General features: G+C 41.9%; 1 protein-coding gene across 1 annotated transcript in view; it reads left to right on the forward strand.

The window, feature by feature from the left end:
* Nucleotides 1-4,464: 4,464 nt before the first annotated feature.
* The window catches only part of dync1li2 (dynein, cytoplasmic 1, light intermediate chain 2), an 81,157-nt gene continuing 58,357 nt past the window's right edge, over nucleotides 4,465-27,264 (forward strand). The window contains exons 1-4 of the mRNA XM_043706535.1: nucleotides 4,465-4,609; nucleotides 5,291-5,364; nucleotides 5,855-5,971; nucleotides 21,782-22,012. Coding sequence (XP_043562470.1) covers nucleotides 4,524-4,609; nucleotides 5,291-5,364; nucleotides 5,855-5,971; nucleotides 21,782-22,012 — 508 coding nt within the window. The 5' untranslated portion in view covers nucleotides 4,465-4,523. The remainder of the gene's footprint in view (nucleotides 4,610-5,290; nucleotides 5,365-5,854; nucleotides 5,972-21,781; nucleotides 22,013-27,264) is intronic.

Here is a 27,264-nt window from a genome sequence, read left to right on the forward strand (position 1 = left end):
GGCTTCGGATTTGTTGTAGGTACTGGTTGTCCTGGTTGGGTCCAAATTTTGTTGGTCTGAATGTAGTCTGGAGTCCATGTGGGGTCATTCGGTTCCGTAGACAGATGCTGAGGAAGGAGATGTGGCTGTGGATGACTTGGGAGGTGCAGTGAGAAAGGGACTCACTGAAATTCTTGTAGAGGGAGGAAGAGAGCTTCTTCAAGGAAGGCATCCTTGCAAGATGGCCTCCTTCTTCAAAGACCGCAATTTCCCCTCAGACGTAGTTGACAATGCTCTCCACCACATCTCCTCCACTTCCCGCTCCTCCGCCCTTGAACACTGCTCCTCCAATCGCCACCAGAACAGAACCCCACTGGTCCTCACCTACCACCCCACTAACCTCCAGATACACCTGCACCAACCAACCTAACCGCCCCGTGGCGGAACACTTTAACTCCCCCTCCCACTCCGCCAAGGACATGCAGGTCCTTGGCCTCCTCCATCGCCAGACCATGGCAACACGACGCCTGGAGGAAGAGCGCCTCATCTTCAGACTACAGATGGGAGATGGAAGACCTGGGAAAATGGTGCACTGAGAACAACCTAGCTCTCAATGCCAGCAAAAGTAAGCAACTCATTATTGACTTTCGGCGGGATGTTATTCATGTCCCCCTATACATTAACAGCACACAGGTGGAATGAGTGGAGAGTGTCAAGCTCCTGGGAGTGGTCATCAACAACAAGCTTTCTTGGACTCTTCAGGTGGACTCACTGGTTACCAAGCCCCAACGACGTCTCTTCTTCCTCAGGCAGCTGAGGAAAGTTGGCATGATGGCAAATACCCTTGCCAATGTTTATAGGTGCGCCATCAAGAGCATTCTGTCTGGATGTATCACTACCTGGTCCTGATACTGAATGGCCACTGTACCATTTAAGATCGGAGATGGTTACAGAGAGTGGTGAACTCAGCCCGGACAATCACAAAGGCCAACCTCCCATCTATAGAATCCATCTACCAGGCCCCGCTGTCATGGAAAGGCCACCAACATTCCCAAAGATCCGTCCCACCCTGGCAATGTTTTTTTACAACCTCTACCATCGGGGAGAAGGTACAGAAGCCTAAAGACATGCACCAGCCGGTTTCAAAACAGTTTCTACCTGCCTGTTGTTAGGATACTGAATGGACTCTTAAACTCTTAACATTCACCTGTACCTGTGTTTTTGTTTTTGCTGTTGTTTACCTATTATCTACTTATCTATGCTACTTAACTCTGTGATCTGCCTGTGTTGCTCACAAGACAAAGCTTTTCACTGTGCCTCGGTACACGTGACAATAAATTCAATTCAATATCTGGTCGGCAAGGACAAGTTGGACTGAAGGGTCTGTTTCCATAGAGACATTTCTATGATTCTATGACAGTATAACAGCCTGAATCATCCGCCATTGAAGAGTAGACATGAATAATGGCTACCTGAGGGACATGAGGAGGTGGGACTTGTAGACGGTGCCATAACAACAAGGAGTAAACAGTGAAGAGCCCAGAGGTCTGGAATTCACCTTTTAAACCTCTGCCTCATCCTCACACTTCATATCATTACTTAAAATCCATCACTTTAACCAAACCTCTGGTCTTATGTCCTGATATCCCCTTAGGGCTTTGTGTTAGACTTGCTTTGAGAATTACTCACATGACTCAAGTTTTGGTGTTTTGATTGATAATTACTAGCCTAACCTAAATGTGGCTGGGTTATCTTATTAAGAAGGGTTGGACTGGCTTGTTTTCACTGATGGGACATGAGCATTTCTGGTTGGGATACATTTATTGCAGAAACCTGAGGAACTCCTGCTGTGATGTTTTGGAGTTTGCAGTGACTGACCTCCTACAACTACAACCATCTTCCTATGTGTCAGGGATAACTCATACCTGCTGAGAGTTCTTTCCCTTGATTCCTATTGACTCCAGTTTTGTTAGGGCTCCTTAACTAGGAACTTTGACAGATTGGATGTGGAAAAGATAATTCCTCTTTTTGAGGAATTTAGAGCTGTTTAAAATAAGGATCGCCCATTTAAGACAGAGATGAGGTAAAACTTTAGTCTTTGGAACTCTCTTCCTCTAAAGGTGATGAGTAGTAAGGCAGAAATAGATTGTTGTGAAGCAAGATCATCAGGGGTAGGTGGAAATATGGAGTAATCAGATGAGGCATGTTCTTATTGAATGGCAGAGCAGGTTTGAGTGGCTACTTTTCCTAATTTATAAGTCATGACTTGGAGGTGCCCGTGTCTCAGGGGTAGGTGGAAATATGGAGTAATCAGATGAGGCATGTTCTTTTTTTTTTCTCTTTACCACCTAAGTGCGGTAGTGCTTATTTTTTCCCCAGCACCCATGGTGGAGGCATGTTCTTATTGAATGGCAGAGCAGGTTTGAGTGGCTACTTTTCCTAATTTATAAGTCATGACTTGGAGGTGCCCGTGTCGGACTGGGGTGCACAAAGTTAAAAGTCACACAACACCAGGTTATAGTCCAACAGGTTTATTTGGAAGCACTAGCTTTCAAATCACCGCTCCTTCCACCTAAACCTGTTAGTCGATAATCTGGTGTTGTACAATTTATAAGTGCAGTTGTATAATTGCCTTTCATGAGATGTGGACAACACTGACATGGGCAACATTTATTGCCTATCCCACCTGCCCTCCTGAACCAGGACGGTTTCATCTAGACTTTGGTCTTAGAGGATAGCTTGAAGAAATTGAGGTTATTCTCTGGGAAGTAAAAAAGGCTGATCTGACAGAGTACGTAGGGACAACATGTTCCCACTTGCAAAAGGAACAAGGACTCGAGGGAATATTTTAAAATAATCTAAAAATGTAAGGCTGAGGCAAGGAAATACTTTTTCACACTGAGTAGTTAGGATGTGGAATGCAGTGCCTGGAAATATGGTGGAGGCAGGTTCAGCAAGTGGGGCACTGGATGGCCATTTGGATAGAAATAGCATGCAAAGGTTAGGTGTGAGAGGTAATTTCGGTTTAAACTTTAAGATGTGCCTGGACCACAGACTGATCTATAATAAAAGACAAAACTTTTGTTTCTTTTCTATAACATTTTATATACTCAAAAGTAGAATAGTTTAAATTGCGCAGAATGCTGACAATTTGTGAGCAGAGTAAAAAAACAAACAGGCCCTTGATTGATGAAACCATTAACACAGGCAGGGAAGGATGAGTCCTTGACTGATAAGACTCCAGGATAGGGAAACGACTCGAGAGACATCTGCTACAGATTGATAAGGCCGCTAGCACGGACAGAGAAGAATAAGTCTTTGACTGATAAGACTACAGGGTGAGAAAAACAACAACTTTAGAGACTCTGAAGACATTTGTTGCAGACTTTGTTGATAAGAGTGTAAATTGGAGAATAATGATGTTTTTAAGAATGTGAACCTCATGGCTCGTTAGAGCCAAGGAGGGGAGGGACTTGTACTGTATATAATGGGAGACTTTGTAAGCCTCAGCGCGCCTTTTTGTCGTTCAAGGGTGCCCAACTCTGCAGACTTGTTAATAAAACTTTGTTTTCCTGAATTTGTCTAGAGCGATTATTGAGAAGCGATTTTCGTTTCTAACATTAGGTTAAAAGCAAGAGATAGGCACTGGTTAATGGTGCCCTTCAATGAGCCGACGTAGCCAGGATAGGCTGAAAGATCTCCTTCTGCACTGTAAATCCTCCGTGTTACATAGTGGACCCACAGTTGACATAGCTGGTGTTGGGAACCAGATGAGTTCTGACCGGATTCTAAACAGAACCAAAGATCCCATCGGAGGAATAAAAGATCCCAGGATGACTACTTTGACAGAAATGGTGAGCAGTGGTACAGGGGAAAGCACAGAATCATACAGTGTAGAAGAGGCTCTTCAGCCCATCCGGTCAGTAATGCTGTCACTAATACCTGCAGTGCTCCTATTTTCCTGCACATGGCCAGTAGCCTTGAATGGTGTGACACTTTGTTACATTTTCCCGCCTCCACTCCAGACCCTGTCACGTGTTCCACTCTTGGATGACACGCCCCGCGAGAGATGACGTCATCTCCAAAACGTCACCAGAGGTGACGTGTTCGGCGCTATTCATGGGGATGACGTCGCGCGACGTGTGACGTCACCGCGGACCTCACACGTGACCCTGGCGCCGTGGCCGCGCAAGGCGAGTCGTTAAACAATAAATGATCATAAACACGCTGTCAGGAGCAGCCGGAGAGAGCTGTCAGTCACCTCACATTACCGTAAAACACCTGACTTTACCCCCCACCCACACGCTCTTGGTTGTGGCTGAACCCCTACCAGCGCCTGAACTGTTAACAGAAAAACAAAAATAAATATTAACCCGTGTGTTAGGGTTTCGGGAATGAATTAGAATGGAGCTCTGACTTCATGTGCAGCCTTGTTGTTGTTCCCTCAGGCGGCAGCCACGGTCCCCTCCTTCCTCCAGGGGCGGGGTCCTGCCGGACGCCTGACGTCATTGATCCGGGTCCTCGGCCGTGGCTCAGTGGCCAAGATGGCGCCTGTGGGGGAGAGGAAGGTTCTGGGCGGAGCGGCAGAGGGGCAAGAGGCAGCTGAAGAGGATGAGGGCCACAACCTCTGGTAGGTGGCGGGGAGGGGGAGACCGTGCTGAGGTGGGACGGTTTCTCTCTGTATCCTTCTCCTGTCCAGGAGGGCACTGGGCGGGTTTCCTCCCTCCCCAGCGCCCGCCCGGGCCGGCTAGGCGGGCGGGCCCTTCTCCCTCCCGTTTCCTCTCAGTCCATCTCCCCGGAGACACAGGCCGCGGGCGGGCAGGCTTTGGTTTTGATGTCTGCACACCTCTCTCTTCTTCCCGCCCACCACCCAAAAAAAACCTCTGTCTTGGTTTCTAACAACAAGCCACCTTTATTTATACAGCGCCGTGTACTCTGTCTTTCCCCTCCTCTTCCCCACCCACTGAAGGGAAAACCCTCCACGGGGACATCAGAAAGCAAACTTAACTCTGAGCCGTGTTCATTGATGTCCCAAATGCTTAGTCAAACGAGTAGGCATTCTCGAAGCAGCGAGGTATAGAATGTAGGGCCCAGGAAAAGAGTTAATGAAACTGGGGTTGCTGGTGACCTGAATTAAATGAACTATTTCTCTTCCCCCCCCCCCCTAAAGGGCTGTTGTGGTGCAGTAGTAATGCCCCAATCTGGAGCACAGGTTCAAGTCTCATCTGCTCCAGATTTGTGACATCACATCTTTAACCACGTTGATTTACAAAAAGTCTGTTTTCACCTGATATCTCTTCTATGTCTGCAGGACATCTATCCTGAGTGAAGTGTCCACCCGCTCTCGATCCAAATTACCCACCGGGAAAAATATCCTTGTATTAGGTAAGTCTGTGTCAAATAGAATAATGTGAAATAATTGCAATGTGCTAAACATCAAAGCTTCTGCTTTATGGGTCTGAAGGTATTTTGTGCTGTCACAATGTCAAGCAGTTGTCTCCATTTCTGTAATAAAACCAAATGTTTGCAGTGAGGAACAAATGATGTTACATGATGAGTTGGTGTCTCTTAAACTAGCTTTTCTTTAAAAGCATAATTTCTGTGCTGTATGTGTAATTAAAGCAGACTTTTTTGAAATATGTAATCACTGCCTTCTGTAATTAGAAATGAATGCTGTAAAAACTCAGATCTAGCTGCTTCAGTGGAGAGAGAAGCAGAATCCAATATGATTTTCTTGAAACATTGTGCCTTGTGTATTGGGCAGGGCTATTTGTATCAGCCTGCTGATTTTGCTGTTCCTGCAGTTTGTTTATTGTTTCTGTAATGCAGCTATTGCCTTTCAATGACTGCTAATGAATGCTAACTCTCTCTGTAGGTGAAGATGGCTCAGGCAAGACAACACTTATGGCCAAACTCCAGGGTGCAGAGCACTACAAGAAAGGGAGAGGATTGGAGTATTTGTATCTAAATATACATGATGAAGACAGAGATGGTCAGTGAGTCATCTGTTAAAAACAGCATGATGATTGTGTGTCTGTGTGTCAAGTGCTGCTGTGTTATATGAGGGATTGGGTTAGAAGCGCATCACAGCAGAATTTGATTTGGTGTGTGATGTCATTCTACCACATGTTAATTTTATTCTTGTTATTTACCTTTTTTTATTTTCACCCAGTGAAGTGAGTTTAAATGCTGAAATATGAGCTGATCTGGTGGTTGAAAGGTGTTTAGTTTTTTTTATGCAAGTCACTATTGGGAAACTCTAATCAAAATGGTTTCTCTCACTTCTCTGCATCAATCCAATCTCCCTGCCTGCCCACCTGTGGCTCAACAAATATTGTCTTCAAGTGGCAAAAAACAAACTGACCTGTAGGTGGACCTTAGGATGGCATGGTGGCTGAGTGCTGCCTTACAGCGGCAGGGATTTGGGTTTGGTTCCACCATCTGATGACTGTGCGGAATTTGCACGTTCTACCCGTGTCTGCATGGGATTCCATTGGTGTCCTTCCACAGTCCAAAGGCATGCAGGTTAGGAGAGAGGGAACTGCAGAAGCTGGCGATCAGAGTCGAGAGTGTAGTGCTGGAAAAGCACAGCGGTCAGGCAGCATCCGAGGAGCAGGAGAATCGATGTTTCAGGCATGATTCCTGTTGAAGGGCTTACAGCTGAAACATTGATTCTCCTGCTCCTCGGATGCTGCCTGACCTGCTGTGCTTTTCCAGCACCACACTCTCAATGCAGGTTAGGTGGGTTGGCTGTACTAAATTGTCCATAAATCTAGGAATGTGTAGGTTAACTGGATTAGCCATGGGAGATGCCTGGTTACAGGAATGGGATAGGGGGTGAATCTTGGTGGGATGCTCTTCAGAAGGTTGGTCTGGACGTGATGGCCCTAATGGCCTACTTCTATACTGTAGGGATTCTGAGTAAACCCAGACGTTCCTAAGATGTAAACTGTTGAGATGCACTTGCTAAGCCACTTGGAATATCTTGAAAATGGTTATCCTTGAAGTTTGTGTGTTTCAGAGGTAGAGCTAGAAAATGTGTGATTTGACTATAACTGAAGCAGTGATCAACCAACCAATTAAATTTGTTTTGAACTGTGTCAGATAAACTTTTGTTTTGAAGTGGCAAAGAAAGTGGTGTGTGCACGTTGATGTTTTTCATTGCAGATGGTTACGTTTGGAATGTGTCTGAAATGGGTACAAACCAATGTGTAATCCAGAATGATATCTGCACATTGTGTTATGAGAGCTTTGTTATTTTCCCTTTTTTTTTTGTACTGTTTTAAGTGGAATTCTGTTTTTGACTACTTACCTGTATCAAGTGAGAGCATCTTTTCAGTGCCACCGTTTGTTGTGAAAACTTAAGATTTTGTCATTGCTAAGATTAATAATATTCAATTGTGTGACAGAGCGCTGGATGGTGAATTGTTTTCTATAAATGTTCTGGGTCTCTGAGTTGCTCACCATGCATTGTTACACAAGTCTATCAAGATGAAAAAGGTGAAAGATTTGATTCCCACTGAGATGATTTTAACAGTTCGAGTGCTCCCATTAAATAATATTCTTGTTGGTTAATGGAAAGTTGTTTGTATTTGGCTGTAATGAGGGCAGGTTTGGGTTTGTTCATGCGATCATATCTAACTCAATTACATCCTGAAAATCTGGAAACTTGCTGATGGTGGAACTAGACAACAGTAAGAATCATTCCCTCGGTGGGGAAGAAATAATTCAAAATTATTATAAAATGTATAATTTGTGAAAGTAAGATTGCTGTGATGTTGCCTCAAAGTAATGCTGATTGGAAAGCTGTTCTAGGCCTTTTGCTATTCATTTTGTTCAGACAATCTAGTTGGCTTCATCAATCATTTCCACAAACCTGGTTCTGAGAGAGCATAAAACATTACACCGCAGGACAGGCCCTTTGGCCCTCGATGTTGTGCCGACCTGTGGAACTAATTTGGAAACCCATCTAACCTACACTGTTCCATTCTCATCCACATGCCTGTCCAATGACCATTTCAATGCCCTTAAAGTGGGCGAGACTATACTGTTGCAGGCCGTGTGTTCCATGCCCCTATGGTGCAGTTATTGTGGAATTGTGTACTAGAGTTTTGTTTGTAGGTGCCATCTAAAGTTCTTTGCAGTATTTTATTTCCGTACATTTTAATTCATTCATGACTGCTTAAATGATATACATGCTAAAGAGCCAGGAGATAAACTGGGACATAATTGAGTTTGGGGATTGACATATGGACACCCATAGTAAGGATCAAGTTAGAATATAATCAATAGATAACGAGTACAGGACTTCCATATATAATTTAGCTTGAATGTGTATTACTGATAAAATGCTGCTTTAAGTGTTCTGGTTTTTGGTCGAGATTGAGGTATTCGCTGTCTGAGTGGCTGAGCTGAATGTGAAAGGTTGTTTCATTCTGGCCAATAAAACTGAGCTTTGGACTCCATATCCTCTCTGCTACAAAGGCAGCCTAATTGATTTACACAACATCGTGCACTTAAGCTCCTGTTTCAAGGCTTCTGCTGAAAACTTCAACCATTCTTTAGTCATCTGCAGATTCAACTATTCCTGTACTGTCCTGAGGACTTCTCAGCCAGTGCATGCTCTAAAGTTCAGCTCACCTGAAACTCTGGTCCTACATCCTGTCCTGCTCACATAGGTGAGCCCTCATTCATGTTCATTGGCTCCTGATCTCTCAGCACCCTAATGTAAGATTCTCTTTTGCCTAGATCACTTCAAGGCATAAGCCCTGCCAATCTGACTTGCAGCACCATAAACCCCTTGACCCGTTGCCTTCAACCACACACCATCACTGCTTCCCATCTTCTATGCTCTTCCTTAAAATTCATCTTTCCCATGTTTATGGATACACCTCTTAATGCCTCTTCCTTTGACTGGGTGTCCATCTATTTCTGATCATACCTCGGAAATGCCTTCAGATCTTAGGATGAAACTCATTCTTAGCTAGTCATATTAATTTAAAGTTTAATGTCCATATTCAGCTTATCTTGCCTACTTCAAAGACTTGGGTAATTCCACAGGTATCTCTGTTCCTGCATTCTTTTTAAAATTGCAGTAAATAGTACTATTTGGTGCAGTATACAGTGACCTGTCATTACCTGTCAGCCTGTACTTAAGAATTCATTTCCTGAGTGTATACATGGACAATTTTTTTTTTGAAGTGACAGGATGAGATGAAAGGCTCTTTAAAGATATTCACTTTAGTTGAGGAGTATGGGTCAAGAAAACTGGCTGAACATTTTAGAAAGAAATCTACCCCAGCCTCAGCTGGAGTCTGCTGTCCAGTTCTGGGCCTTGCGTTTTCACAAGAATCTCAGGCCTTAGAGTGTGTACTGGAGATTGATTAACTGCTACTGGACTGCATACAAAGACTCTGGAAACTTGAGTGGAGATTTGAGAGCAATGTAACAAATCTTGAGTTTTGAAGGGGTAAGTGTGGCACAGCTGTTTTCAGTGACAGAGGGTCAGTAACCAGGCGATACGATTGGCAAAAGCACCAGAAGCAACATGAGGAAAGGTTTTCATGTGGCGAGTTATGAGCTGGAATGCTGTACATGGAAGGGGTGGTGGATGCAGATTCAGTGATAACTTTGAAAGTGAAATTGACTGAATGCTTAAAAAAGATGAATTTACTGGCTGAGACGAGGAACAAGGTCGATGGTTCTTTCGAGGACTTGGAGCAGACTTCTATGACTTTGACCCTATCACTTTCATCTCTTGTAGACATTTTGCCTTCCAACCATCCCATGCTCCCTTCAGTTTTAGCCTCTTGTATGTCTCCGCTTCTTTGAGGAGAAAGTGAGGTCTGCAGATGCTGGAGATCAGAGCTGGAAATGTGTTGCTGGAAAAGCGCAGCAGGTCAGGCAGCATCCAGGGAACAGGAGAATCGACGTTTCGGGCATAAGCCCTTCTTTTCCTGTCTCCGCTTCTTATCAGTTCACGATTGGCAGCTGTGCCTTCAGATGCTGACACTTGGAGCACTGGAATTGTCCCTGTGCTGCCCCAACCCAGATTTTCTGCCCCTCTACCTCTTTTCCAGGAAGACAATCTTTTAAACCTCCCTCCTAAAATCTTTGGCCTCCTGTTTGGATTGTCCTCATTTATTTGTCTGAATGTAGGTTTGATAATTGTTCCTTTTGAAGTACTTTGGGATGGTTTACTAATATGGTTACCAATAGATGCAATTTTTTAAAGACATTATTATTTAAGAATTGGAATTTAAACTAAGGGCAAGAGAGGGTTTGATCTGAACAATTACTGAGTGCTAGTTTCATTACAATTCTCTGATCGCTGTTGCCTGAAAAACTACTTTACTGACTCGAGACAGGGTTTGTATATTAAAGGTTGCTTTTAAGCTGTTGGAAACTTAGCCTGGTGTGTTATGAAGGTGTAGGTGTGTACTGTACCTTTTAAGACAAAGGAAGCTAGCAAGGACTGACCAAAAGCGCACAGTACTGGACAAAGTAAAAATGTAATACTTAGTTGAAACAAATAGCTGGTATTGTGTTGCCATGGAACAAAAACAAATTCCAATTTGGCCCATCAGTTTAAATTATGCCCCAGATACCAAAATCCAATCGAAATTGAATTTATTGTTTTGATGACATCAAACCTAATGAAATGATCCGATGTTTTGGGGTATAAAATCAGATATTTTGAATAGTGAGAGGGAAAGCTGCCAAGTACCAACAAGTACAGACTGCTAGCCAAATAGCTCTTTGAAAGGTACCTGTCCATAAGTAACATTGTGCAGCAGAAGACCGAAGGTCAACGGGAGGAAGGTCGTTTTGAAACGTAATTTTTTTTTCTAAATCTTAATTGGGTTTTTTTTATTGGGCTAGTATTATAGAGTGGGAGGTAAATGATGGATTTAAAAGAAAGGAGTTGTAAATAGTTGGTTAACGTTCTCTCTTTCACTTCAAGAATAAATTTGTTAATTTTTAGTATAAATGAAATCTGGGATAATTCTTTGCCTCAAAATGTAACAGATTACGGCGCGAGGTGAGCTTCTGTGTGTCCGGTTTAAATTAGCAGAGGGGTTTAACCCATGTCGTAACAGGTATCCTTTAAGCATCTTGCTTTTATGTCATCCTTTTTCTTGCTGCATGCCACACTTTGGCAACAGCATCCAAAAACATGTTCGGGTTTGTGTCGGCGCTGACAGTGCACAGCTCCAAGTCACAGTTATCTTTCTCCACCTCTCCACTGGCTAAATTGTCTGAATTCTTGTCTGACGTCCAATACTGGTTGAGCAGGAATGTTCAGCAACTACACATTGGGAAGGCCAAAGCTGCGCCATTATGACTATCTTGGTTCCTTCACCCAGCAGTCTTACTGAACCAAGCTTTTCATAATCCTTGCACCATGTTTAACCCTGAGATGAGCTCCAACTGCCTATTCCATATGAGCATTACATATTTCCATTTTTTGATGTTGCCCCTGCTTCAGACCGTTTGCTTCTGAAGCTCTCATCCGTGCTGTCATTAGCTTCAGACTTGACTTTTCCAACATTCCTCTCTCATATTGTACCCTTTGTAAATTTCAGGTCATCCAAAACTTAGGCTAAGACCTGTTTGTGGAAAATGTAAGGAGTCAAGTGGGCCACTTGACAAACCCACCGACTCCCACAGCTACCTGGATTACACCTCTTCCCACCCTACCTATTGCAAAAATGCCATCCCGTATTCCCAATTCCTCCGCCTCTGCCGTATCTGCTCCCAGGAGGACCAGTTCCACCACAGAACACACCAGATGGCCTCCTTCTTTAGAGACCGCAGTTCGTGGATCCTTCAGGGATCTATGGATTTGGACACCAATGTCCTTTTGTTCTCCAGTACTCCCTCGGGACCGTTCCGCAAAGACCGTTCCCTCCGTGTCTACCTGGTCAGTTCACGCACCCCCTACAACCCACCCTCCCATCCTGGCACTTTCCCCTGCCACCGCAGGAACTGTAAAACCTGCGCCCACACCTCCTCCCTCACCTCTATCCAAGGCCCGAAAGGAGCCTTCCACATTCATCAAAGTTTTACTTGCACATCCACCAATATCATTTATTTTATCCGTTGCACCCGATGCGGTCTCCTCTACATTGGGGAGACTGGGCGCCTCCTAGCAGAGCGCTTTAGGGAACATCTCTGGGACATCCGCACCAATCAACCACACCGTCCCGTGGCCCAACATTTCAACTTCCCCTCCCACTCTGCCGAGGACATGGAGGTCCTGGGCCTCCTTCACCGTCGCTCCCTCACCACCAGACGCCTGGAGGAAGAACGCCTCATCTTCCTCCTTGGAACACTTCAACCTCAGGGCATCAATGTGGACTTCAACAGTTTCCTCATTTCCCCTTCCCCCACCTCACCCTAGTTCCAAACTTCCAACTCAGTACTGTCCCCATGACTTGTCCGGACTTGTCCTACCTGCCTATCTCCTTTTCCACCTATCCACTCTACCCTCTCCTCCCTGACCTATCACCTTCATCCCCTCCCCCACTCACCCATTGTACTCTATGCTACTTTCTCCCCATCCTCACCCTCCTCTAGCTTATCTCTCCACGCTTCAGGCTCACTGCCTTTATTCCTGATGAAGGGCTTTTGCCCGAAATGTCAATTTCAAAGCTCCTTGGATGCTGTCTGAACTGCTGTGCTCTTCCAGCACCACTAATCCAGAAAGTGGGCCACTTGACCCATGCAGCCAAACCCCACCTTTTAGCTCTTACCCTGTAGCTTATGGAACTTCGAGTACATCTCTAGTTAAAAATCACTCAACGTAGTTATAGTCCAACAGGTTTATTGGGAAGTACAAGCTTCTGTAATGCTGCTCCTTCATCAAGTAGTTTGTGGGGCAGATTCCTAGGAATAGGATTTATAGCAAAAGATCAGTGTCATCAACTGATGCGATGTATTGAACAAACCTAACTGTTGCTGTTCAGTCTTGATCACTTAGAATGATTAATGTGTAAATCTCAGAGCTTCTTTCAAGTCACATTCCTGAGATAACTTAAGGCTCTTTCAGAAAAAAAGTGACATCCTAGCTCAGATAATGCATTAAAGGTGAGGTTAGAGTCTGTCTGTACTCAAACGTTGAAGCAGACTGGATCTATTTCCAAAGTAGAAATTTATAAAATGTCACTAGGATTGACTGCCTCAGGGTTATTGGACTCAAAGCGTTAACTATGATTCTCTGTCCACAGTTGCTGCCAAACCTGAGTTTGTCCAGCAATTTCTGCTTTAGATGTTGAGAAAGATGCTAAGGAATATCTTTTCCAGAACATGGGAAATATCTGAAATTTTTTACCCCACAGAGGTTTTTTTAGATTAGATTAGATTACATTACAGTGTGGAAACAGCCAACAAGTCTACACCGACCCGCCGAAGCGTAACCCACCCATACCCCTACATTTACCCCTTACCTAACACTACGGGCAATTTAGCATGGCCAATTCACCTGACCTGCACATTTTTGGACTGTGGGAGGAAACCGGAGCACCCGGAGGAAACCCACGCAGACACTGGGAGAACGTGCAAACTCCACACAGTCAGTCGCCTGAGGTGGGAATTGAACCCGGGTCTCTGGCGCTGTGAGGCAGCAGTGCTAACCACTGTGCCACCGTGCCACCCACGGTGATGATCACAAACTATTTAGAGGAGGTAGCTAGAGTTTTGAAATATTGAGGTTCTGAAGAGTATGAGGAGTTGAGGCAGGTCAGCCATGATCTTGCAGAATGGTGAGACAAGCTTGAGAGGCTGAATTGCTTACACATGTTCACATTTCTTACGTCCTTCAGAATATTTGCGAGATTGATTTACAGATTGAGTTGTCTATCTGGATTTTCACCCTTTCATCTTCCATTCTGTTTATAGCTGTTTCTTAAATATAATGATTTACTATGCATTTTCCCTTTCGTATCTTGAACTTTTGTCATCTTTGGCCTTGTGTGTTTTAAAGTGCAGATATCTGGGAAAGTGCTCCAATAGTATGGTGGACTTATCCACTTAACAAAGTAAAGCATTGTAGGTTTGAGAAACTGCAATAATATTGAGTTGAAACCGTGCTGATATACAGCGCTCAATACAGTTTTAAATTGGCTTCAGTATTTTGTCATATTATTGCTCCTCTTTTAGGTGTATGTTCTTTTACATGCATAATTAATACTGTCTAATATTGTCATGTCCATGTGTGAAAGAGACTTTATTTATTGATAAACATTTAAATTAATAATATCCTTCCACCAATACACTTTGGTGTCTAGCAATGGATTGATTAATTGGAATTTTTTGATATTATTTTTGAGGCAAGTGTTGTCCAGGAAATTGAAACTTTTATGCTTGTATATCAATCATGATGTGTGATCTTTATTCATCAGATCAGGCATGTAAGATCTTATCCTTTTGAAGGATAGCATCTGGACATTGTAGCTGACACTTAACCTGAAAGCTACAGATCAAACTATGAACAAATTTAGATGTGGATGAAAGAAAAATCAGACATTCTTACCACAACCTGCAAGCACTCTTAGGAAATAGTCAATGTTCTGTAAGTTGCTTAAACATAATTCTCTCAAACGTATAGGTATTGAATTGTTTCTTATGCTCCCTAAAATAGCTTTCTGAAAGATGTTGCTCTTGAAGTTTGTCTAATGAAAAATAGATTCTAGTTGAGCAATAATTCATGTAATGCTGACAGATGTACATTAAGATGCAACAATGAAGGATTGAAGACGCAGGCTACATACTCCCTTCTGATCCACATAGCACATGCTGGAAATGCTTTGAGCCATTTCACTTAGTGTTTATATCTTTGGGAGTTTAATCCTGTCCATCATGAGGGAAACCTAATTTAACAATAAAATTCCTGCTGTGTGGCACTATCAATCTGTTAGTGCTTAGAGTTTGGAAGCAGGAGAATAGAATATTTTAATTCTCTTTGTAATATTGAATGTGGTCATGAAAAGTGACTTAACCCAACATTCACCTGTCTTCTCTAGTCACAAAACTTACATATCTGGATGATAATTGGTTTACTGAAAAATTGTCATGGTAGCAGGTGTTGAATTGTGATGAGAATGCAAATGAAACAAGAAACGATAAATAACATAGAAACTATCATTAAAATGTGTAAAGTGAAAAAGTACAGTTAAAGATACTTTGCTATACAAATGTAAATTTGCGGGTCTGCTTAATTAACACGAATGAAAAGTCTATGGACTACAAAGCATCAGTAGATTATGTTATCATGTAGAATTCATTCATTACTTAAGTGCTATTTAGGAATCTTATAAAGTAGGGGATTAAGCTATCTCCTGGTAAAGTTCTACTATATCTTATTTGTAGAATGGCATGTCTTCTCTTACATGCGGTTATATAGTTGTAGTGCTCCCTCATGACGGTAGTGTGCTTATGTATTGCAATCATCTTGCAGCTTATGATGATGGGCTGTTTTGGTTCAACCAACTTGTGCAGTCTTTGATGTCAGCTGCATGGTGCTGGCTGGATGCTGAATCGCACTTCGACATCCCTTGCATTTTGAGGGTTGGAGTAATCAACAGTGGTCAGGCAGGACTCAATCCAGCACAGAATGGAACATGTGGTACAGGGAAACCAGACTCCAGGAGGGTTCCAGGCTACAGAAAATAAAATTGGATGAACAATTTAGGACAAAGGAGGGCTAGTTGCCTTCAAAAAAAGCTCAAATTAGTTTCTGGGGAAGTACAGCTGCTGGTTCCCAATGGCTCAAAGTGAAATTCTGTTTTTGGTTTGTTATCAAAAGCCTTTTTTATAAATGGAGAGGGCAATCATCATTTACTCATTTGTGGATATCTTTCCTTATTGTAACAATTGAATTTTATTAAATTCCAGGGTTTTTCTTTCCTCATTCTATCTGAAAGTTTAATTAGTGATTCAACTATTCTGTGAAGAATTATATTCTAACATCAATCCTAAACTTACCATTATCTACTATGCCACTCCAGTTTGTTTTAATATTTTGGGTGGTTTGTTTTTTACTATCTAGATTCCTCAGGAATATTTCTCCAGTCAGAAAGTGAAATTTCTACAATATTTTTCCTTCTAATTAATTTCTTCTGTGGCTCCTTTATGCACGTTAAATGGGATTTATGAATCTTTGCTATGAAAATTACATTGCAACATCCTTGGCGATGTCCTTTTCTTTAATTGAGTCTGAGGCAAATTGCATACACTGTGGTGTCATTCGTCCTGCTAACGCGAATCATTTCAAAAATGTCAATGTCAGGAGCTTTTAATGCATCTTGCCAATGGTGATCATTCCTGCAACTCTGATCTCCTTTGAGCTTTTTTTTGTCCTTTTCTATTTCCTGGAACCATAGTTTGTGCGAAGATTTGTAGCTCGGGTGCTAGTTGTTGTGGTTCTGTTCGCCGAGCTGGAAGTTTTTGTTGCAAACGTTTTGTCCCTGGCTAGGCGACATCATCAGTGCTTGGGAGCCTCCTGCGAAGCGCTTCTTTGATGTTTCCTCCGGTGTTTATAGTGGTCTGTCCCTGCCGTTTCCGGTTGTCAGTTTCAGCTGTCCGCTGTAGTGGCCGGTATTCTTCCTGTTTGTCCTATATAGTGTTTAGTGCAGTCCTTGCATGGTATTTTGTACACTACATTCGTCTTGCTCATGTTGGGTATCGGGTCCTTCGTTCTGGTGAGTTGTTGTCTGAGCGTGGCTGTTGGTTTGTGTGCCGTTATGAGTCCTAGGAACCATACCTTACTGCTGTGGCTTTTTATTTTGTTTTCGATCATTCTTATCTAGGTAACTGCAAATGTATAAACTTTTCCTTTGTTCCTTCCTTTGCCAGCATTTATTACCCATTCCTACTTGCCCTTGAGAATTTGGTGAGCTACCACCTTAAACCACTGTAGTCTATTTTGACCAACATGCTATTAGGCAGTTCCATGAATTTGACCCTGTGATAGTGAAGGAATATGCTCTGTTCCCAAGTCACAATTGTGAATGGTTGGAGAGAAACTTGCAGGCAGAGATGTTCCTATGTATTTGCAGCGTTTGTTCTTGTAGCAGTTGTGGGTTTGAAAAGCACTTTGAAGAAGCTTTGGTGAATTTCTGCAGTGCATCTTGTAGGTAGTACACTACTGCTACTGAATGTTCCTGTTGGAGGGAGTGAATGCTTGTGAATATGGTGCCAAATAAGCTGGTTGCTTTGTCCTCGATGGTGTTGAGCTTCTCAGGTATTGTTGGAGTTACACCCATTCATGAAAATGGGCATTATTCTATCACACTCTTGTGCTTTGTGAATGGCAGACGTGCTTTGGGGATTCAAGAGGTGAGTAACTTGGTTCAGGATTCCTGGCCTCTGACATGCTGAATTATTTGTGTGGCTAGATTGTTTGTTTCTGGTTGATGGTTGCCCCCAGCATTCTGTTGATTGAACCCGGACGTCAAATTCAACTTGTGATGTGCTCTGGGTTGTTTGACTGTTTAAAAGATCAATCTGGCAACTCACATCAGTGAACCAAAGTGTGGTCAAAAGATGTAGCCTTTAGGGGTGACTTAGGAGGAGAGACAAATCAGAGCTCTTACAGTGCGGAAGGAGGCTATTCAGCTCATCAAGTCTGCAATGAACTTGCGAAGCGCATCCCACCCAAATACAGCCTGCATCCTAACCCTGTAACCTTGTATTTGCCATAGCACCTAGCCTCTATGTCCATGGACACTACGAGGCAATTTGGCATGGCCAGTCCACCTAACCACATTTTTTGGACTGTGGGAGGAAACCCAGTAAAATCCACGCAGACAGTGGGAGAATGTGCAGACTCCACACAGACACCCAAGGCTGGCATCAAACCTGGGTTCCTGACATTGTGAGGCAGCAGTGCTAGTCACTGAACTGGCCCAAGTGAAAAGTTTTATCAGTTCCAGAACTGAGGACTTGGACAGCTGAAACCACCGCCACCAATCACAGGCAAAGGAAGTTCTGAAAGTGTAAGATGCCAGAATGGGAGCAGTTGTAGAGTTGGAGTTGACAGCAGTAATTATTTTGCATGCTGTTGATCGGAACCATGGCGTTCTGGGCAGATATGTAAATATACAATTTCATTCGTATCAAATTATAAAATGCAATAAGGTGTCAGAATCAGGACTGACGATCACCTCTCCCCATTCAAAACAAACTATCTAACCCAACAGCTGCAAAGTGCCGGTGCAATGTACGTGCTGTCAATCCAGCTTGCGTCAGGTAGTTTATTTCAGGAGCTGTATCTTTTTAGTATATCTGATTTAGGTGCTACATAATACACTAGTTTTATCTACTCTGCCTTCAAGGATTAAGATCTACCTAACTATTTACCTAACTTTCTACCATCTGCAGTCACTTTTATGTGAAAAAAGTATTTTAGAAAACAGTCGTTGTAAATGTTTAGTGTTGAACTCTGATCAGAGAGGCGTCAAGGATACTTTCTCCCTTCGAAGGGATAGAGAAGGATCACTGGACAGATTTTGAAAGTTGGAAATCTGAGGGTCAAGAAAGCACAATTTTAAATTGGATCATGACTACAGACAAGAAAATGCAGGAGCACACTGGTAAAAGTGAAATCTACAAGTAATATTGAGTCAAAAAATTCTTTTGAAAGTCTGATATGTTCCTGGATTGGCCAGTATTCCAAACTGTTTGGAATTGGCTTGTGAAAGGGTAGTGAAGACATAAGTTATGCGAACAGCTTCTTTTGGGGTAGGAGATGTGGAAGAAATCTTTGTTTCTCTTTTTATAAGCTTATGATTTCCGTATATGCGAGTTGTTTGTCTGTTTATTCTGACTTGAATTCCATGTCTCCATGTGGAGTCTGTTTCTATTCTAAACCAGCCACTGCAATATATCGAATTACCCTTCCCACACTTGTGTAATGGAATGTATGGGATAGAAATCATGTCAGCGAGTTGGTGGATAATAGGAAGTTCAAGCATTCCTTCATGTCTGGCTATTAACCCTCAAACAGGCTGTAGAACGTGGCAGTATGAAAAGGCTTAAGGCAACTCATAAACCTCTTCAAATATTTGTGTTTCTTTCTGGAATTGTTGGTAGGAGAGCATTCCTTTTGCAACTTAAGTACAAACTGCAATGGTGACTCAGTACTTGAATGATGGACGAACTTCATCACTTGAAGCTTAATGTAGGAGAACACAATCATGTTAAGTATGTTGTGTTCAAATTTACCTTTTGAAAGTAGCTGGTAGATTTTGAAATATTGTTTTGTCTTGCATCCACGTGTACTTAATAGCCTGTTTCTGTGCTGATAAAGCTCTGCAATTCATTTCAATACTAATCAGATTTGGGTTGCCAAATGGTAGGATTCTTTGCTTTTTTTGGTGAGGAATATAGGGAATGAAATGAAACCTCACAGATTTAATGGTTTCCCTCTCCACCGTCGTCATTGTGTCAAGTGGTATTTTTATTGGAACAGTTTACTCAACAGCATGTTTTGTATTTTGTTGTTGATGATACCTAGGTGTGCCATCACTCAGATTTCTCACCTTGACTAAAGTGACATTACCGGAATCTCCCCTGTTTGTGCTGAATGCCATAAGAAGTTTCACAGGAGCATCATCAAACCAAATTTCAACACTGAATCACACGAGGCATTAGGGAAAGTTTGTCAAAAGCTTCTTCAAAGCAGTAGGCTTTTTAAGGATCATGAAAAGGAAGTTGAGGAGGAGAACCGTTTAGGGAGGCCATTCTAGAGCTTAGCTTCAGCTGCTAAAGACTATGCTGCCCATGGTGGAGCGATAAAAATAAAAAATCAGGGATTTAAAATCAACCAGTTAGTAATGAAGCAATTCATCATGAACGTCCCAGATTCAAGATCAGATCTGTCTTGAGAACAGCGTTTGATGGCTGCATATGGATTTATGTTGAGAGTGAGTATGTTCGTCCATAGTTCACAGTCATTTCCATTAGTGTAAAATACCTGACGCAGTTATGATATCTTTTAAAATGGAATAGCAAATTGATACTCTCTGCCCAGGCTAAAGTAGGGAGTAGCCACCTTAGTCCCTCTGGCATTTGCCACTAAGCATCTGTCAACTTGTAAACGTTCCAGATTGGAACATAATCTAGCTATGGCATTGAATGTGGTTTTATGGTGTTGATCCAATGCAGACCCTGTATCAGCCTTATTGCTGACTAAGATTGAAATCTGTATTCTGCTTTTTTTTAAAAGAAGTGTACATAATGGTGAGAATTCATTTTGAGATGCTTGATTCCAATACTTAAAGCTTTAATTTGTTGCAGTTAGCAATTCTGCACTAACAAGAGAATTCAAGCATTAAGACTTTGGTAACACCCGTATGCAGCATGTTTCACCTCCCTGGATGTGGTGGTTCCCTCCTTCCCCTCAGGCTATTGTATTCTTGTCAATGGTTGTAATATGAGCAGGTGATGTCCTGGTTGTATACTTTCCCCTCAGAAAATTCAACTGTATTTCATCTGCGAATATAGTTAGCATTGCTGTTAACTCTCAGAGAATTTAGAGGAATATCCCTATAACAAAGCCTTTTCTAGGGCCCATATGTTGCTACCCTTGCTACCCACTGTTTTCCTTCATTTTTTCTCAGCATCTTTTCTCAGCATCTTCAGGAATTAATTCCCCAGTAGTCCTGCAAACAAGCCAGTAACACCCTGACAAGGTGGGAACCAGCGTTAAAAAACATACGCAGTGACAGGATTAGGTCATATGATCCTGTTAATATGGCTGATCTTTAACCTTACCTGCACTTTGCTGCCCTTGCCACATTTCACCTTAATCTTTTATGTTTAAAAAAACTTAATTCAAGCTAATAAATTATTACCAATACTGAGAGTGCATGCACACATTATTTATTCGTCAATGTTTAAAAATGCGCATGAAGATTTTGGTTGATACTTAGCCTCTTGCATTATTAGATTAGATCTTGGCTGATATTTTAATTTTAACTCATCCTGATGCCTTGTCTAACAAAAAGCTAAATTTCTCAATTTTGAATGGTTTAATTGACCCCCCCACTTCCAGTTTCAACAGATGTTTGGATAGAGTGTTCCATTCTTCCACATTTCTTGAATGAATGAGCGTCCTGACATCATTCCTGAATACCTGTCTCTAATTTTAAATGTTCTGGACTTTTTCAAGAAAGCAAATATATTCACTATTGCTCCCCTTTTAATCATCTCAAAGGTATGTAAAATATTTGTGTAAGATTTACAGTTGAATAAGGAATAGGATGGAATACCAGAGAGCGCGCAAAGTTTGTTTCACTGTTGAGTGTTGGTTGGGAATGGTGGGGTGATGTTTAACTTAACAAGCAGGCCAGAGGTGTCTCGTCTTGAGATATCAGCTCAAATCCTACCATGACAGCTGGGGATAGTAATGATGACCAGGTAACAACTGAATTGTTGTAAAATCCTTTATTATTCTTTGGTGTGGGTGTCACTGGCTAGATCAGTGTTTATTGTGTATCCTTAATTGCCTTAGAGGAGATTGTAGTGTACTGCATCTTGAAGCACTGCAGACCGTGTAGTGTCGGGACAGTGGCAGTGCTGTTAGGAATAGAATTGCCAAATTTTGATCCAGTAACAGTGATATAGTTCCATAATCTGATTCACCAATGTATTGAACATGTGACAAAATATTGTGATATTGCTCAATTTTTTTTGTAATAACAATGCATTTTGTCTATCGTCTAAAGGTTGAGCTTTCCAGGCTGACTAGCTCCCGTGTTTTAATCTGTATGGGTAATCCTAACTGTGTTTCTCTCCACAGATCACACACGATGTAATGTATGGATTCTAGATGGTGAGCTGTATCACAAAGGCCTTCTTAAGTTTGCAGTTTCTGCAGACAATTTAAACAACACATTAGCAGTCTTTGTGGCAGACATGGCCAGGCCTTGGACTATCATGGATTCTTTGCAGAAATGGGCCAGTGTATTGCAGGAGCACATCGACAAACTGAAAATCCCACCTGAAGAAATGAGGGAACTGGAACAGAAATGTGAGTATGTTTTTTTTTTATTATTGATGTGGGATAATTTCAGTTCACTTAGTTTCCATGTGTTGCTTTGAGTTGGGTGGGATGCACTGGAGAAAATGTTACCATACTGCTAGAAGCTCAGGTGCATTCTGCAAGAACTATTCAAGGCTAGACACATCTAGTGCTGATTTATGGCTGTTCTTTCCATTAATAACTTTGTGTGCACGTACAACTTGTGATAAGGTCCAGTTTTTGATGTTATTATCTCGGTTGCAATGATTGGTTTTGTTAACTTGGTTAGATGTGTTACTTCTGAAATTCTGGAAAGTAGTCTCCAGAAAGGCGAAAAGAGTTTTTTTGCTTTGGATTAAATTTGATTTGTACTTTAGAGAATGACAGCTAAAACAACAAAGAAAGGTGACAGCTGGAAATGTTCTGGAGGATCTTGATATGGTCCTGTCTTGTTTTGACGTGGTGCAGAGAAAGATAGCCACAGTGCATTAGGAAATGCTGTTACTCACTGCTCTACCCTCCACCTACACTCTCAGAAGATCTTTGATAGATCAAATGCACTGAACTTTGCAAATGGATGAGTTTATGTTCTCAAAGATACAATTGTTTTCAGTTTTATGATGCTGTATTACTTGTTTCATGATGCTTGCTGGAGATTGAGCTTCGTTGCCACGAGGGCATGGGTCAGCCTGGTAGTTGTGGTAGTGCATCAATGTGGAGGTTGAAGTCCTACTGTGGCAAATTGTGAAATTAAATTCCAGGGAGTTTGTGGGCTCATATCCTCAAAAGATATAAATAAAGTAATTTTTTTCAAATATCTATGGAAACTTACAATATACCCTGCTTCTGGCCTTGAGATCAAAACATGCTGAAGACCAGACATAAAGCTCTCAAACCTTTATCACGGCCATTACCTTTGAGGACCTGTAAACTTTATTAACATTTTTGGATTTTGGAGCTGGTTGATGCTGAGGGCTTTTGAGTTTCTGAGATCTTGGTCCAAAACCGAACCAAAGCAAATGTCACTTGGTGGTACAGTGGCTCAGTGGTTAGCACTGCTGCTTCACAGTGTAAGGGACCCAGGTTCAATTCCAGCCTCAGGCAACTGTCTGTGTGGAATTTGCACCTTCCTGTGTTTGTGTGGGTTTCCTCCCACAGTCTAAATCCAAAGATATGCAGATTGGGTGAAATGGCTGTGCTGAATTGCTCATTGTGTTCAGGGATGTGTAGGTTTAGGTGCGTTAGTCAGAGATAAATGTAAAGGGTAGGGGAATGGATCTGGTTTGGTTACTCTTCGGAGGGTCAAGGTGGACTTGTTGGGCCAAATGGCCTGTTCTACGCTGTAGGGGTTCTCTGATTTGCTGGCTCTGCATTCTTCATCTAGGAAACATAATTATGTTGCAGAAATAAACTGTTTTTCCAACTTTGGTTTCACCCCAGAGTATAATGATGCCGCACTTCAACCAATGACATCACAGCATGACAATAATGTGGCTGTGCGCATATTTGTCAACTTGGGGAATGGCCTCAGGGGAATAAATGAGTAGACTCCAGATTTCCACTCAATAACTGGCTTCCCTAACTCTGAAACCAGAAATACCTTGGTTCCCTGTCTGAAAAATCCCTTCATTTAATAAAACAGTTAGAACCATTGAATCCCTAAGTGTGGAAGTAGGCCATTCACCCCACTGAGTCCACACTGTCCGTCTGAAGAACATCCTGCCCAGACCCACTGCCTACCCAATACCTTTATGCCTGCATTTCCAATGGCAAACCCACCTATTCTGCATATCCCTGCATGTTATGGGGCAATTTATCAGGACCAATCCACCTAACCTTCACACTTTGGTCTGTGGGAGGAAACTGGAGCACCCGGAGGACATCCACAGAGAGCATGTGCAAACTCTGTGTACAATTGCATGAGGCTGGAATCGAACCTTGGTCCCTGTACTACCTATTTCCAGAAGTTTGCAGAGGTATTTGCTTGAAAAGTGACTCTTGAACTGATCATGTTGCTTTGGCAGCTGACCAAAATAATTGGACAGTATGTATTAAAGATGCAGCTTAACTTCGGTTCCACACACGTCCGGGAACCCCTCTAGCCATGTTGTCGGTCTGTTTCTGGCTTCTTTTCCACTATCACATGTCAAAGATGACCAAAGGCTCAAGGTCCTTGTTGGCTCAGTGGTAGTGTCCCTACCTCAGTAGTGCAAATTGATCAAAATACCTAAACCAAGGCTCCTTCCTATTGACTTTTTGAAATTTGTGAGGTACAGTGTTTCTTTAAAGCAGCTCCTGGTGATGTCTTGACATTACTGGCATTCAATTGAACCATGTTGAATGAGCAATTATGTTGTAAATTAGTGGCCACTTCATTTTGGAATTGTTATCTTTGACCAGATGTAGCGTGTCACAGATCGAATTATAAACCCTAGATCTCCACTCATTCTGTGTATATCATATGTATGTGGCCATCTGGGCTACGTTGCCTTCTAAGAACAAAACATTGTCAACAGATAGAATGGTTATACCACAACTTGCTTGTGTGAGTAAAGATGCTTTAGAATTTGATTGGTTCATTTGTGACTAGAATCTGACTGTAACTTAGCCAAATCATAACAAACATCCAGTTCTTCCTCTAGTGTACAAATCTGTCATAGACTTAGTTCTAAACAGCACGGAAAAAGGGCCTTCAGCCCACTGTGCCCATTGTCAACCGTCAACATATATTTTCATCCCACTTTCTGACACTTGGCCTGGAGCCTTGTATGCTGATGTTTCAAATGTTGGTCTGAATAGTTCTTAAATGTTATCATTTGTTTAAAATTAATATTGGAGAAATTTTGCTTGTGGCTACATCATTCTTTTATCAGTGAATGGTCTCTGCAAAAGATATGAAGGTCATTTTATTCATGACCACATATTCCCAGACTAGTATTATCCAATAGAAATAGCCACCAATATGGTTCCAGTGAATCAGTTTTAGCCACATTTACTCATTTTACCAAAAAGCACTTGACTTGCAATTCAGGTAAATTCACATCGCATGTACATTTGCTTAAAAATCAACCATCTTTTAGTAAACAAGGAAATAAAACACCAAGACATTTCAGACTGTTTTCATCTTACCATTTGACAAAATAACACTGAAGGAGTTATTTGAGTAATGTGCTTATTACTATTTGCAATTCTGATATTTAAATAGAAAAATGTTATTATCCATACTTTGATTCCCTGTGGCAAATGACTGTATTAAACAATATCATCCTAAGTTATGCACCTTCCATGTTCTGAAGGTATGGGAGAGTGATATAGTACCATATTATCAGCCCATTAATCAACACCACTTACTTGATTTTACCTTGTGTTGATTACAACAAGGGTTGCACTTCAGGCTCTCAGATGTCATTCTAAACACTGTAAATGCAAGTCATTCTTCCTTTCTTGCTGTCTCTTCCCATCTATTCACCCCAAGACAGTTGAGACACAGTGATTCATACTTTGTCAATACTTCCAGCTTTCATACAACATTTATAACTCATTATTGATTGAATATCGATGTTTCAGACATCAAGTATGATCTTAAATATTTTTTCCACAATGTTGAGGTAAATGACCAATTAACCTGAGTCTCACTTGGTTATGTTTGAGCAAAAAACATTAGCTACACAATAAAGAGAATTCAATACTGAATGAATATTGCTGTGGGATCTGTAAAAGACACTGCAAACTTTGAATTGAGATGTTGGCTATGTGTCAGTGATTGAATGTTGTTACATGGTTGTTGATTTGTCCTGGAGACTCGAGCTTGTGATTAAGACAGTTACTTCCCAATACAGAGGGTGTGCTGCAGAGTGCTACATTGGGCAGATGAAATGTTAAAGATCTGGCCATCAGGATGGATGTAAAAGATTTCATGGCACTACTTGCAAAAAAGCTGGAGAATTTGCCTTGAACAGATAAATTCTGTTCAATATTTATCTTGTCAGCAACATAGAAGATTATGTGGAGGAGGTTTCCAGATTTTCACTATCCTTTGTGTTTTTAAAAAAGTGTCCTAACTGTCCTGACTTCAATTTGAACTAAATGCTCCCTTATTCCAGATTATTTCTCTACATCTGTCCCTCAATTTTCTATTCATTTGAGATGTGGACTTCTTTGTCCAGACCAGCATTTATTGCCCATTTCGGTTGTTCAAGGAAAAACAGTAATGAGCAGTCACATTAAGTGACTGCAATTTATTGGTATAGATAGATAGACCCACGATGCTGTTATGAAGTTCCGGGATTTTGACCCAGTGACACAAGGAACAGCGATATTTTTCCATATTAGAATGGTGTGTGGCATTGCTGGCGGAGAGAATGAATTTTTGTGCATGTGGTTCAAATCAAGCTGGCTGGATTTTCCTGGAAGGTATTGAACTTCTCCAGTTACACTCATCCAGGCAATGGGGTGTATTCCATAACCCTTAAGCCCCAAAATCCTGCTACTTTTCTCTGCTTTCTCCTTCTCCTCTGAAGGCATAAAGGTATACTGGATTACAATTGATTGAGTGCTGGGAACTCCCAGTGTCTAGCCCAAGTCGTCAAGCGACGCTCTGTTTGACCTTAGAAACTTGCCAACTGAATGCATTCAACACTCGTTCAAGCTCCAAGCATCATTGGCTTGTATTCCAGATACCAGGACACTGACTTTAGTTCCAGTTTACTCCTGTCCCAAATGCCTCACGTTACATAAACTGAGGCCCATTGTAGCACTCCAGTTAATGTTCCAGGAGCACTTCATACAAAGGACAGGAAATTAACTCTAGAGGCTACTATCCAAAGAAACTGACCCCAGGCTAATCCTGTATCATTGTAAAATTACCTCTTGTGGACTTTTTTTCTACTTTGACTGTGCTGAGTAAATTTGTGGGCTATGCCTTGGTGCCTTCTCCTCTAAGGCTTTTGGGGTGGATGAGTAAGCACTTGCCTTTGTTTTTAGTAATTGCTTTGCTGGCAAATTTTAAACTTTTTACCAGCAGACAAGCCACTATGTAAATTCAGGAAAACGTTGGCAACACATGTAAGAGTGTGTTGATTTTCCCAAGACTTTGACGAAAGAGTTTACATAGCAGGGTCAGCATAGGTTCCCACCTCCCCAGAAAGATTGTTTTATTTCAGGGTAGGTATGCATCCCATTTGGCTCAAAGATGAGCTCATGCATCACAAACAAAGCTTGTATTCTTGAATGCAGTGTACTGGCTGCCAAAAAGATTACAT

This window comes from Chiloscyllium plagiosum, chromosome 17 (genome assembly GCF_004010195.1).
Source record: "Chiloscyllium plagiosum isolate BGI_BamShark_2017 chromosome 17, ASM401019v2, whole genome shotgun sequence".
Lineage (NCBI taxonomy): Eukaryota > Metazoa > Chordata > Chondrichthyes > Orectolobiformes > Hemiscylliidae > Chiloscyllium > Chiloscyllium plagiosum.